Genomic DNA, 13,637 nt, shown 5'->3' with positions numbered 1-13,637 from the left:
GCTGGGTCCCCTGGGCTCATCCACCTTCATCCGGAGGCCACATCGTGGAGCTGGATGTGTAATTGATCAGAAAAGGGCAGGACCAGCCCTAAGGTTCTACTTGATCAAATCACCACACAAGGAAAGCAAGGGGCTAAAGACAGCCTCAAGGAGCAGCCAGCCCAGCCCACACTACTCAGGACTGGGCCAAACTCAGTCTCCAGAGGTGAGGGGATTGCCAGGGTTAAACTGGCCTAAGGGAGATCACCTCCCCTTCCCAGGCCTCTTCCCTTGTCGAAGACAACTCAGCAGTCAGTCGTGACTCTCTGGTGTGCAGAGGGTTGCTGAACAGGATCCCAACACGCACACCTAGGGTAGGGAGGAAGGAGTGGCTGCCTCGATAAACTTACACAAAATCTTTTTTGGGATTTTAAATGGAAACCGTATTAAACTATCTAATAACTTCAATCCAAATGCAGAGTGAACCCAATGTATGAATGTAAGAGCTGTGGTCTGGTAGTTAAGCCAACCCCACAGATTTACTTTCTGATTATCTGTCAATCTAAAAAACCACAGGAAACAGGGTGGAAAGACTCCGATAATCAAGCATCTGTAAGGCAGGACTTGAGTGATATGACCAACTTGGAGACAAACAGCAGACAGAGCAGCCACAGCCAGTGCTGTAGCCTTGCAAGAGCCAATCGCTCAATTTTCAGAAACTGCGTGAGCCAGGGGTTAACACAGCCATTCTTAAATTGTATAAACCTCCAATCAAATGAATTAAGTGAGAGGTGGGTAATAAATACTCAAAACTCATTACTTCCTAATTACTTTATGATGCTTTACTATTATCTATGTTCTTAAGGTTACCAGATCTGGCATATTCTCTCATGTGTGGTAGAAACACTATACAATAACACACCACGCAGCGTTTCTTCCTAACGCAATGGCGTCACACTGATACAATGAAATCAGCCACAGTGGGAATAATTATAGCAGGGAAACCGGCCAAATGCTCTAAGTCAGGTCCCCTCCCCCGGGAGCTGGTTGTTATACATTACGAACACACACGGCTCCACAACGTGATCGTCGGAAGCTGCTACCCCTGGCGGCCATGTGCTCATCCCAACAAATGAAGAGCTTTGCAACTTGGGCAAGTCACACGCCCTCTTTATCTACACAGAGCCCGGCGAAGAGCACGTGGTGCCCCAGGCCTGGTGTGGCCGTGGCGTACGCCTATAAGAGGTGCTGCGGTGTGGTGGTGAGGGGCCAGGCCGTGGGACCCACGTTTGCTGGGTTCAAACCACACCTCTGCTTCTTGTCAGATGTGAGGTACCAGGCAAGTTCCTTGACCCTCTATGCCTTGTCTTCTAAATGCCCCAGATAAGGATAAAAACAATCACTACCTCTCACATTAGTGTGAGAAGAAAATGAAGATTAAAAGCAGTCATAGACAACAGCTGGTATGTACTAAATAAACATGCTCAATTAGTGTTTGCAGCTTCTGTTATCATTACTCCAAATGTCGTGGCAATTCTCCTTGTGAGAATCACTTTCAGAGGGGTTTGCTTACCACAGTCTTCACTACTGATTTCTGTATTATCACATCCTTCTTCCACCAGCAGACGACTCTCTACTAGAGAGGAGCGCAGAGAAATCCTGCTGCTTTCAAAATTCAAATTAATGCTGGGGCGTGTGGCTGGCTCCGTCAGTTGAGCATCCAACTCTTGATTTCAGCTCAGGACATGATCTCATGGTGCATGAGTTCGAGCCCCGTGTCAGGCTCTGTGTGGACAGCATGGAACCTGCTTGGGATTCTCTCTCTCCCTCTGTCTCTGCTCCTCTCCCACTTGTGCACGCACTCTCTTTGTCTTTATCTCTCCCTCTCTCTCAAAATAAATAAACTTTTAAAAAATTAAAAATTGAAATGAACTCTGAAAGTTTACCCTAATTGAAAATGAATATTTAAAAGCAGAAGTACCATATGATCCAATAATTCCAATTCTGGGTATTCACCCAGAAAAAACAAAAACACTCATTTGAGAAGATATCTGTACCTCTGTATTCACTGCAGCATTATTTACAACAGCCAAGAGATGGAAGCAACATAAGTGTCCAGGGATGAGTGAATGGATAGATACAGACACACACACACACACACACACACACACACAAGAATATTCCTCAGCCATAAAAAATGATGGTAATCCTGCCATTTGCAGCAACACAGATGGATCTTGAGAGCATTATGCTGAGTGAAATAATACAGAGTAAGACAAATACCTTGCTATCTCACTTACATGTGAAATCTAAAACAAACGAAATTCACAGAGAACAGACTGGTGATTACTAGAGATGGGGGGATGGGTAACATGGGTGAAGGAGGTCAAAAGGTCTAAATTTCCAGGTTTAAAATAAATAATTCCTGGGGATATAATGTACAGCATATGCTATGGTCAATAATACTGTATTGTAGTTTTGAAAGTTGCTGAGAGAGTAAGTCTTAAATAAATGTGTAACTAGATGTGGTGACAGATGTTAACTATACTTACTGCACTGAGCATTTTGCAATGTACACACACAGAGCAAATCATTATGTACACCTGAGACTAATATAACACTATATGTCAATTATATCCCCATTTTTTAAAAAGTGAATAAATAAACCATGGAGGAAATTCCAAAACATGAACTACTAAGCGATGATTGCTTTGCAGGAAATCACTTTTACAATAAACATGTATGGTTTGCATTTGAGGGTGTAAAGAAAACCCTCCTGACCCTTCAAAATCGGATCTCAAATATAGGGACAAACCAGGAAGACGAAACACATCAGGTGTGACTTCAAGGGACTGTTCGTGTTACAAGGGCATCGGCAGCGTACAGGCAAACCCAGAGTAAATACCCATGAAGAGAAGGCTGTCTTTTCAAATGAGGGTTTCACCCACAATTGATGTAAGGCTTATCTCACACAACAAACAAACAAAAAAAGTCGATAAAACCATGAGTGTGGCTGCCATGCCTCTGTATTTACATCAACCTTGTTTCCGGGAAAAAAAATTGAGGTGGGCAAAGCCATCGTATTAGAATTGTTGTAGCTTCTGTTACGAGTCGTAAGGTCTCCTATGGCACTGTGCAAACGCAGAAGACTAAGAATCCTTCATTCCACTCAGCAAAGAAATCCGTGGCCAAATGGGAGTCACGGAGAATAGCAACACCCATGTGGAACATCCACCCCTTGAATTCTTTTCTTTAGATATAATTTACTGTGAAATTGGTTTCCATCCAACACCCAGTGCACCCCTTGAATTCTTGGTCCCTCCCCAGTTTGCTCTCCGGTGATCCACAACGTGTCTCCTGGAGGAGGTGGTCAAAGTAACTGCACTCCGAGGGCTGACTTCAAGCATGGTCTCTCAAGCCCGGCCACCAGTTCCTTGGTGACATCTGTGTGACCAGAGCATGTCACATGATCGGCTTTACAACTGAGCTGAACCCCAACCCTAACCCCCCTGCCCTGCAGAGCACGTCTTGAGCAAACATTCAGGCCACCTGTACCACCTACAGCCAAAGAGAACCCGGCACAGGCAGAAAGCCCCCTGCAGGAATGAAGAAAGACACGCCCAGTGTCCCTTGGGCACTCCACAGTTCAAAGGCTCATCCCTCTCAGGACACAAGCCCAAGGTCGCGTCAGAGACCACCAGGGCCCCTCCATCTGCCCTCTTCAGGGGGCCTAACAAACCCTCAACCAGGACACGACAGACTCTAAGCAGGGAAGAAGAAATGACTGCAGCTGGAGGGGACGTTTCTTGCCCGTGTAAGGGCGACCCCCCCTCACCTCGGCAGGCTGAGGGGCTTCTGAAAAGGGACCCTGCACCACAGCGAGAGAAGCCCAGGGGATCACTAGCCTACACACTCCAGGTGAAGTGAGTCGGAGCTGGCATTTAGAAGATGCCCTGGGCCGGTTAAATAAATGAAGCGATAGTCTGTCAACTGAATACCACGCAGACATGAAAAAGAGCAGGGAAATTCCATACACCAATATGGAACAGCCCTCAAGATGCAGTTTTTAAAAGAACAGGTTTGGTTGAAACAGAATTTACACACAATAATATTTAACTATATAAAGTTTAACTATACACTTTGATGAGCTTTCATAATAAGTGTATTCAATCATATAACCATCACCACACTCATGATCCAGAATATTTTCATCCCCCAGAAAGGTCCCTGTTGTCTCTAAGCAGTGAATCAGCCGCATCTCCTCCCCGTCGCTGGGCCCTGGAAACCAGGATCTGCTTCCTGTCTCCGTAGCTGGCCTTTGCCCCATCATGTAAATGGAACCACCATACTAGTAGCTTGTTATGTCTGGCTTCTTTCACTTAGCGTAACGCTTTCGCGATCTGTCGTGTTACTGCACGGGTGCACGTGGACATTATTACATGTTACGAACACACGTATGCACACACACACATCGTGCACATCAGTTCATTCTGTTCTCTTGCTGAGTAGTGGTCCGCTGTATAGTTTTACCAGAATCTGCCTATCCGTGTAATGGGGAAGTCTAAAAGGACGATGTAAGCTGCACAGCGGTGTGTCACAGAGCACTGCTGTGGGTGTGGAAAGGGGACACGGAAACACAAATTTGTGCATTTATCGACAGCTCTTGAAAAACACACAAGAAGCCAGAACTGGGGTTGCCTCTTGAAGAGAAACAGGATGGCTGAGAGACGCCTCTTCTCTGTGCACCTTTTAGTACTATGGCCCGCTACACCACTTCAAAGAAATAAGTTTGTGTTTTAACTTTTTTAAATGTTTTATTTACTTTTGAGGCTCTGGTCAGCACAGAGCCCGATGCGGGGCTTGAACCCACGAACCGTGAGATCATGATCTGAGCTGAAGTCGGACGCTTAACCTACTGAGCCACCCAGGCGCCCCTCAAAGAAATAAGTTTTAAGATGACTTCCTCCATCTAAGGTCTGCATTCTTTTCTGCCAAATCTTACAACCTTTTTTTTGTTTAGCTATTTCTTCCATTTATCAAGATGACCAAAAAGATCTAGCCCGTTACTTTCCATATAAAAAAGGAAGTGTTGCTGTTTTCCTTTCTCCTCTCCCTCATGGAGCCCTTACACATCCAACTTCAATCTCCCTCAGCCGTGTGCTTCCAAACCTTAAACAAGGAAGTTAAAGCCTCTAGCATCTGGCCGCTGGCCCTGCCGAAGCACAGCCTGTCCTGTGGCCGGAGCTCGGTCTGAGGCATCTTGTTGGATGTGACAACGGAAGCGGACTGGACCACCCGGGCAGAGCCCGACGCATGAGCTCTGAGGACAGCTGGTGGCCAGAGGTGCCCTGCCCTCGGCCAGACCAGGCCGCCCACCTGCCCCCACAAGCAACACAGGAACCGCGGCACCCTGAGGTCTGAAGCCTTAGGAAAGCACAGCGCGTGCACATCTGCAGCTGCCAGACTGCTCGCATTCCCTTGTCTGCGGGGGGGGGTCCCCTGTCCCATTAATCCTGGGTCTTTGCCCTACTGACCGCATCGGACACATGACTTTGCTCACCACAGATTTTCCGAAGGCTCCTGGAGGGGTCGCTGACACTCGAGGTTGGGAATGACGTAACCGGCCCCAGTCCGGCCGCGCCTGGGCCTCCCCCAACCTCCCTGCAGAAGCCCGGCCGCTGCCTGGCTCTCCGGCTCCTGGGCAGGCTCTCAGCCGCCTGGCACACCCTCACACCCAGCGCCCAAGGCCTGGCCTCCCCAGGCCTGTGCGGGACTTGACGGTGGAGCCCAGTTGTTACCCAGGAGAACACACACACACACACACACACACACACACACACCAGAGCCATGACCGGTCACCGTTCTTCAGTCTTCAGCCCAGGCCATGTACCTGCAAGTCTTCCTTCCTTCTGGCCCGCTCCGTCAGGCCACCACCTCCCAGCAGCAGGTTCCCGGCGCGGCGGGCAGGCCCCACCCCGACCAGATACTCCGTGGGCCCCGAGGCCCCAGCTGACCAATCAGTCACGTCAACAAGGCTCCGTCGGATAAGCATTTGTTGTGTGCCTTTCACCCCCAAGGCAGGAATCAGGTGGCACGGAACAAGGTCCCCCGGGACATGGGCAGATCCCTGGGGCCCATGACAGCAGCCATCTGTGGCCTGACGGGGCCTTGAACAGACAACCCTCAGCAGGCGGCGGGGGAGGGGGTATCCCATCAAAGCAGAGCACGGCCAGGCCTTCCCAGACAGGGTCAAGAACAGCTTCCCACGGCACTGCATCAGGACCCACATGTTTGGAGAGCTACGCCACGGTGAGAACCCCTTCTCGTCCACGGGGCCAGTGGGCTGCTTCTTCATAGACTTCGGCAAAGGAGAAGAGCCAGTTAGACTCTGAGGACACTGTTGTGTCTTCAGTGTATTTACTTTTACAGCTGCTTTCTGTTGGGCATGCAGTCACTGGTTTTCTGCACACAGGAGGGCACAAAGTTTCTGTTTCAAATTATTGTATTTGGGGCAAAAAGTCAGCCGATTTAAAGAAAAAACTATCAAAGAAAATACCACGGGAGGCGTGTTTGAGACAAAAAAAAAAAAAGGAAAAACCACGTAGGTGGCTATGCACACACTGAGGCGCCAAAGACTGGGCTGGGCAGGAGAAGAGAGGTGCGGAGGCTTGAGAGCCCTGTTCCAGAAGAAAAGGAGTCCGTTCCCCTTGACAGGAGCCCAGAGCACATGAGCTGTGATGTGGGCTATGGATCCAGAAGCCCCAGCCGAGGCCAGGCCGCGGGGAGCGCCGACGCTGAATGCGTGTCCACCCGCGACAGGCCAGGCCCCTGAGAGGCTGCGGCCGCCTCATTACTAGGAGGGAGCCGATCCCCAAGCCTGGGCTGGGCTGGGGGAGGAGGGGAGCTAAACTGGGGCCAGGGAACATCCGGAACCACCTCTGCTCTGCAGGCCACAGCGAGGCCTCGAGAACAGACCCCCCGGGAGGATGGGACTTAACACAAAACCCTGTCCCTCCTGGAGCGCCACCCCCCCCAGGGCTGTGAAGGAACAAAGCGTGGGATAGCACAGCTAGCCAGGAGGCAGGTGTTAGCTCAAACAGTCTTCCAAGATAGAGATATTTATCGCCATATATGGAATGAAAACGTCTAGGGAAAAGAAGGGGAAAAAAAAGACTGGAATCGGCTTAAAGCGACAAAGAAAACAAATACCCCAGAGCTAGAAACCCGCCCGGCCCCTAGTGCCTGCCTCACTGTCTGCTGGCACACGGCGTGCGATAAGCCCAAGCACTCTTATTTACCTTCCGTCACCGTCTACAAAGCCGAGAGCCAGCCCATCAAGAAGGCTCCACTTGGGCAGAGGCTGCATCAAGCCCTCCTCCCGGACGACCAGCTCGCCGCCTCCAGCCCCTGCTCCGGGAAGCTGGCCCCCGCCACCCCCCTCCCTGCTGCCTGCCTCGACACCCACAGGAGCCCCGGCTCCCCAAGCTGTTCTCGCACGACGGACAAACCAGGGCCAGGCCTGCTGCCTCCGAGGCCGCTGGGCCGCACCACAGACAGCCCCACGTCCTTGCATAAGACAGCCAAGTGCGAATCCCATCCAAACGCCTCTAGGTCCAATGTCTCGTCCTCCCCAAGACGACCCAGATCCTCACCTACGGTACGTGCTCGCGCTGCTCTCACCCTCCAGAACCTTCTGACCGCCCCTCAGACTCTCCTCCTGAGAGAGAGCCTGCTTCTCTTGTGTTTTCAGATTTTCTTTCTTTTTAAATTCTTTTTGGGTTCTACACACGGACACAGAGGTAAAAGAAAATGACACCTCAATATGAAGAACTCTTTACAATTAAATCCACAACTATATACATTTAGCTCACATGCCAGTGAAAAATCACCAACCAGTACGAAACAGGACAAACTGTATCACAGAAGAAGGAAGAAATCTCATTAGAAGAATACATCGAAGTATGTATCTCTTCCGCGCACTTCTGCTGTCTCCTCGGACAAACGCATCCCCAGCCTTGTTCTTCAGGGCTCCATTCTGGAATTGTGCCGTCGGCTCCACGGCCATGCTCCTCTAGAATTTCATTCTAGCACAACAGGTACCCCATGACTTGCTTTAAAAACTCCCTGGGGGTGTGGCTTCTACGGAATCATCCTCACAATCCTGATCAGAAACCCCATGGTCCAGGGTCCCCTCAGGGAGGGCCCCTTGGGGCCAATGACCACCAAACTGCTGGCACCCAGGTGCCAAGGAGAGAGCATGAGCTCGGGGACCCGTGGAGACCAGCTGCCCAGCTGGCTCCAGAGCCCGCGTTCCCGCCCGGCCCACTCCGGGACTGCGCGGCTGACCCGGGGGAAGGGAGCCCTCGTCAACCATGTTTTGACCGAATGGAGAAGTGCCAAACTGCGGGATGAAGGGTATCGTCAAGACGGAATCTTCCAACAGGGTGCCCGGGTAAATCCGAGTTTCAGATAAACAACAAAGAATGTTTGGTGTAAGTACATCTCGTGCATTATTTGGGCCACACTTTTACTAAAAAAAATAAAATTATTCACTGTTTCTTAAACAGGAAGTCTTTATGTTTATTTGCTAAACTCTGGTCGCCTTGGCTATCAGGAAGTAGCCAGACCAATGGCCTTGGGCAGCCGCCTACCCCCAGAAGCCACCGTGGAAACAGCCCTCATCACCTCACCCCTGCTGCTCCCAGAGTGCACTCTGCAAAGGCCGGCAGGCTCTTTGTGGCCCCACCCTGAGGCCTGACACGAGGGGTCACCCCTCAACCAAAGCGAGACGTCACCAAGAGTCCCGGCAGAAAGCATCTGTGGGAGAGACTCAGCATGAGGAAGCCGGGCAGACGCCCCCCACCCCGAGGAGGATGGACGCACCCAGCACAGGCACTCGAAGGTGTCAGTGCTCAGATGTGACCCTGTCCTGGGCAGCCTCCCACCCCCAAGGGCGCCCACGAACTAATGTAATCTAAGACCCAGAGGCATGGGTGGCTGGTGGCTTATCAGGGGCATGAACCGCTTTAAAAATGGCCTTCGCTGGGGCCACAGGGTTGCAGGGCTGGGCAGGCCCTGGCACGAATTCTGGCATGAGACACAGCCCAGCCCAGCCCTCGGGAAAGCATCTTGGGGGCACGGACGCACAGGCTCTGGGCCAGGCCGAGCCCCGTGGACATGTGGGGCACTTCTCTACATACGATCCAGAAGCATCGAGAAGCAGCTGTTACTCTTCTGCCCTGGTACAATGACTCAGTGACAGAATGAGACTCTACGCCGTGGACTATTTTTACTATCGTCCAGAAAGCCACTGGCTAATGTTAGGTTGAGCTACATGAAATTGCCATTTTTGTCAGTCAAGAATGTTACAATAGTGGCAATGACATATGGACCAAAAAAGTCCAGTGCCTGCTGGGAGTCAGACTTCACGCAAGGCCCTTCAGGTATATGTGCCCACTTCAGAGATGCACAAACTAAGACACATGGAGGTCAAAGTACTCACCCCAATGGACACACACCAGGTCTGTGTGACTCCAAAACCCACATTCGTTTTATGACCCTGCGGCCGGTTCCTATGGGTCCTTCTATCTCCCGGGCTCTCTGCCTGCGGGTGGGTGGCTGGCGCTGCGGTGGCGCGGGCACCACCAGGACCCCTCCCTGCCGGCACCTGTCTACACAGGGGCCACTGCGTAGCTAATCAAAGCCTGGCCTCTAGAATTAGCAGCAAAGTGTATTTAACAAACACTCTCAAGAGGAAAAAAACATTTGAAAGTTTATTTAGAGTAAGAGGGAAAAGGGCCAAAAAAAGCACTCCTAAAATAAACAGAAAGTGATCAAGGGATAAAAACCTAGACCAACTAGTGTTGAAATGCCTTAGCCGTGACTCTGCGCTAACACGTAGCGGGCCGCTGAGAAAGCCATCAGGCGCGGGGCGGTCCAGCACCACTGCAGACCCACACGTGCTTCTACGGCTCCCTGAGCAGACAGACCGCCGGGGTCCGGAGAGGGTAGAGGACGAGCAGCCCCCAAACGGACAGGTCAAGGTCAGAGAGTATCGCTAGTCTCCCGGCCCACCATGCCCCACCCCTGCCCGAGAAGCTGAGACCAGCACAGTAAGATAAATAAAAGGGCTGTCGGACTCCAACTTGAAAAGAAGAAATGCATGTTCTCCTCCTTGTGAAATAAAACTATAGGAGTCAGAGCATACGCAACACCCCACAAAAGTAGTTTCCACTAGTGCGAAACGAATATCCACAGAGATTGAGGCTGGCGAATAAAAAGCGGGACTGACCTTCACGTGGGCCACGTAGTGATGACACGTCTCCTCCATGTGCACCAGCTGCAGCTTCTCTGTCACCTGACCCACAGACTCTCCCAGCAACACAAAGTAGACCCTGGGCACCTGGCCCTTCGCCTTTTTGGCCACGTCAGCAGTCAGAACGTAATTGAGGCCTGCCGATAAATAAGGTTGAGATGTCAGCAAGGACACACACCCTCAGGGAAGGCACCTCCGTANCTGCCCCAAGTTGACACCTTCACAGAGAGGAGCCTGCAGCCAGGGTCCTCACAGCATCAGGACACAGCCAGGCCGCTCCCTGCCTTCCCGGTGATGCTCTGTGTGCCACGCTCCCTGGTTCTCCCTCACTTACACTCTGTGAGCTAACAACTGAGTCACCAATATGCACATCAACAATTAGCCGTACCCCACACTGTGTCCTGAAAGGGAGATGCCATGGTGAGCCCATTAAACGTTACCACAAGCTGTGGAAATGATCAGGGCTGCACATAACCCCAATTCCTAAAAGCAACGGGGTAAATGCCCTACCCGAGGGAGCAATCACCCAATAATGCACAGATGTTGAGTCGTGCTAACTGCTACACCTCTCGGACTGTGCGCCATCAGGCAGGTGACATGTGACATGTGACATGAACCACCCTGGCAAAGCCCTGGCCTCATGGTGCTTACATTCTCGGAAACTCAGACACGGGCCAAAGCTGACTTCACTCCCAAGTAGGTGAGTGTACTGATCATGTGTGTATATTACAGTGCCTATCGTTTCGGCCAAACCAGGACCACTGTGGGGACTGTACGCAGGCATGCTGAACTGCACTCTCAAGAAAAAACTCCACCTATACCTGAATGTGTGATGGTGGGTGGCAGAAGCTACGGTGACACGGTCTGGAACTTAAAAAAAAATACTGTCACAACATAGAGGCACCTGGGTGGCTCAGTCGGTGAAGCATCCGACTCCAGCTCAGGTCATGATCTCGAGGTTCACAAGGTTGAGCCCCATACGGGGCTCTGTGCTGTCAGCGCGGAGCCTGGAGCGTGTTTCGGATCCCCTGTTCCCCTCTCTCTCTTCCCCTCCCCCACTTGTGTGCACTCACTCTCTTTCTCTCTCAAAAATAAACATTCAAAAAAAGAACGCCCATTCATCCAATGAACCCAAAAGGCTTTACTTTCCTTAGTTCAGAGTCAGCAACCCTACAGGGTATTTTATTAGGCTAATAAGCTATACTGTTAATAGACCCATTTCGCTGCTTTTCTGCACCACAGAACCCTGCTTCAGAGCACAGCCCTCTGTGATACTTTTTATTTTTAACCGCTCTGTGGATTCAGGGGGATGTGGTGCTTTTCAAGTGAGAGGAAGGGACCATTCTGTCCCCACAATGACCAGAGGAGGCCACGGGGCCATGGGAAGGCAGGAGTATGCCCGTCTCCACAAAGCAGCCCCTTGGAAGCTGGGGCCCCGCACTGGGAATAAGCACTCACACCTGCCCACGTGTAAGTATGGGGCAGGGCAGCGCGAGGCCCCTGGCTTTTCGTAACATCAAAGGGATCAGCCACGGGCGGGCGTACAAGCAGGGAGGGAGGGGAGTGACAGAACAGGCATCTGCAGCTGCCACGGGGCGTGTTTTTGACGCGTTTAATGGTTTTCCTGGGCCCCTGCCATCTCGGGGATCTTGCCATGACACCTGGCAGATTCCTGGGCAGCAAGGGCCGGCCTGCCCCAACTTGTTTATTTCAGCACAGCCGATTGCCAAGGCCAGGCTGGGTCCTGAGACCTGAGACCTGGATTCTACAGGCAATACTGTGAAGGAAAGAATGCATGTGGGAAAGTCACGTGACAGGGCAAACACAGGGGCCCACATGAGACTTACACACGGACTCCCTTGGCGACAGCAGGTAATGAGGCAGACACACAGAAGGCCACAGCTTTGGGGCAATCTAGGGGTCATACAGCTCAGAACCCTCACTTTTCAGATGTACAACTGAGGCCCCACAAGGAACCCAGACTTGCTCCTAGCCCAAAGGCCATCCGCCACAGAGCCGAATCTAGAATTCTCCTAACCTCCGGGGTAGGGCTATTCCAACCACACCAGTTCCTGGTGTATTTTTTACATTTTCTGACAAAAACAAAACAACAACAAAAACTCAGGTTTTTTGCACAGACGGACAGCAGAACCAAACACACACAATGATCCGGAACTGAACTCTGGCACGTTTAATTTCTACCGATCGCAATTTCCCTGAGCAACGGCCCAACAGTAAGAAAGGATAAGAATAAATGGATGGACTCTCTAAGTTCTGTTCAGCAAGTCCAGGGCTAGACATGGCCACTGCTGGAAGACAAGCCAGGCCACGGGCAGGCAAACACGCCAACATGGCGGTGACAGCTGCTGAGCGGGCCTGGCCCTGAGCAGCGCCCGCCCTGCCTTCCGCGCAGGTGGGAGAGCCGCCCTCCCTTAGAAAGGGAGGGATGGGGAGAAGACAGCGTGTGGACCCTCTTGCCGGCAATGAGCACGCTGGCTCACAGAAAGCCCGGGTAGAAATGACCACAGGAAGACAGCAGGTAGGATCAGTTCCCACCCATATCCCCTTGGCTCGTCCCATCTCTCTGCTGTCCGGCCCAGCTTGCGGCTGCCAGCACCCAAACCCCCTCTTCTGAGAGCTTTCTCTGGTGGCTCTGCCCACGTGCATGGCAGACCAGAAGGGCCAGGGAACCAAGGTCCCTCTTCCCTTGGCTGGGGTGACTCTGAGGGGTGCAGGGTGACTCTCAGCAGGACTCAGCTCCAGCTGCCCGCGGGGACAACTTGCTCAACAACACACCTTCTGTGTGGCTGTGGTGAGGTTTGTTTATTTATAACATTTATTTTTTGAGAGACAGAGAGAGGCAGTGTGAGCAGGGGAGGGGCAGAGAGGGAGGGAAACACAGAATCCGAAGCAGCTCCAGGCTCCGAGCTGTCAGCACAGAGCCTGACACAGGGCTCGAACTCACCAACTGTAAGATCCTGACCTGAGCCAAAGGCGGACACTTAACTGAGACACCCAGGTGCCCCTGTGATGGTTTATTTTATGTGTCGACTTGACTAGGCTGCAGTACCCAATCTAGATGTCATTGCAAAGGTTTTTTTTAATGAAGTTACATTGAAATCAATGGACTCTGAATCAAGCAGATTGCCCTCCAAATTGTGGGTGGGCCTCATCTGATCAGTTAAAGACCTTATGAGAAAAAGACTGAAGTCACCCCAGAAGAAGGTGGGTGAGGGGCAGGACCCTTCCAGGCACGGTACTCACCACCCTTACTTCCAGCAGCTAGGGGGCTCTGAGGAGGGACAGGGCTGCTCCCCGGGCCAGGAGTGAAGTGAGTAATAAG

General features: G+C 51.7%; 1 protein-coding gene across 1 annotated transcript in view; it reads right to left on the bottom strand.

The window, feature by feature from the left end:
* ITGA9 (integrin subunit alpha 9) overlaps nt 1-13,637 on the bottom strand; it is a 324,287-nt gene that overhangs the window by 230,747 nt on the left and 79,903 nt on the right. Inside the window, exon 17 of the mRNA XM_077774005.1 lies at nt 10,271-10,431. Within this exon, the coding sequence (XP_077630131.1) occupies nt 10,271-10,431 (161 nt within the window). The remainder of the gene's footprint in view (nt 1-10,270; nt 10,432-13,637) is intronic.

Source organism: Crocuta crocuta, unplaced genomic scaffold (assembly GCF_008692635.1).
Source record: "Crocuta crocuta isolate KB4526 unplaced genomic scaffold, BGI_CrCroc_1.0 scaffold541, whole genome shotgun sequence".
Taxonomy (NCBI): domain Eukaryota; kingdom Metazoa; phylum Chordata; class Mammalia; order Carnivora; family Hyaenidae; genus Crocuta; species Crocuta crocuta.
The sequence above is the reverse complement of the archived record's forward strand: the minus strand, read 5'-3'. Positions and strand labels throughout refer to the sequence as shown.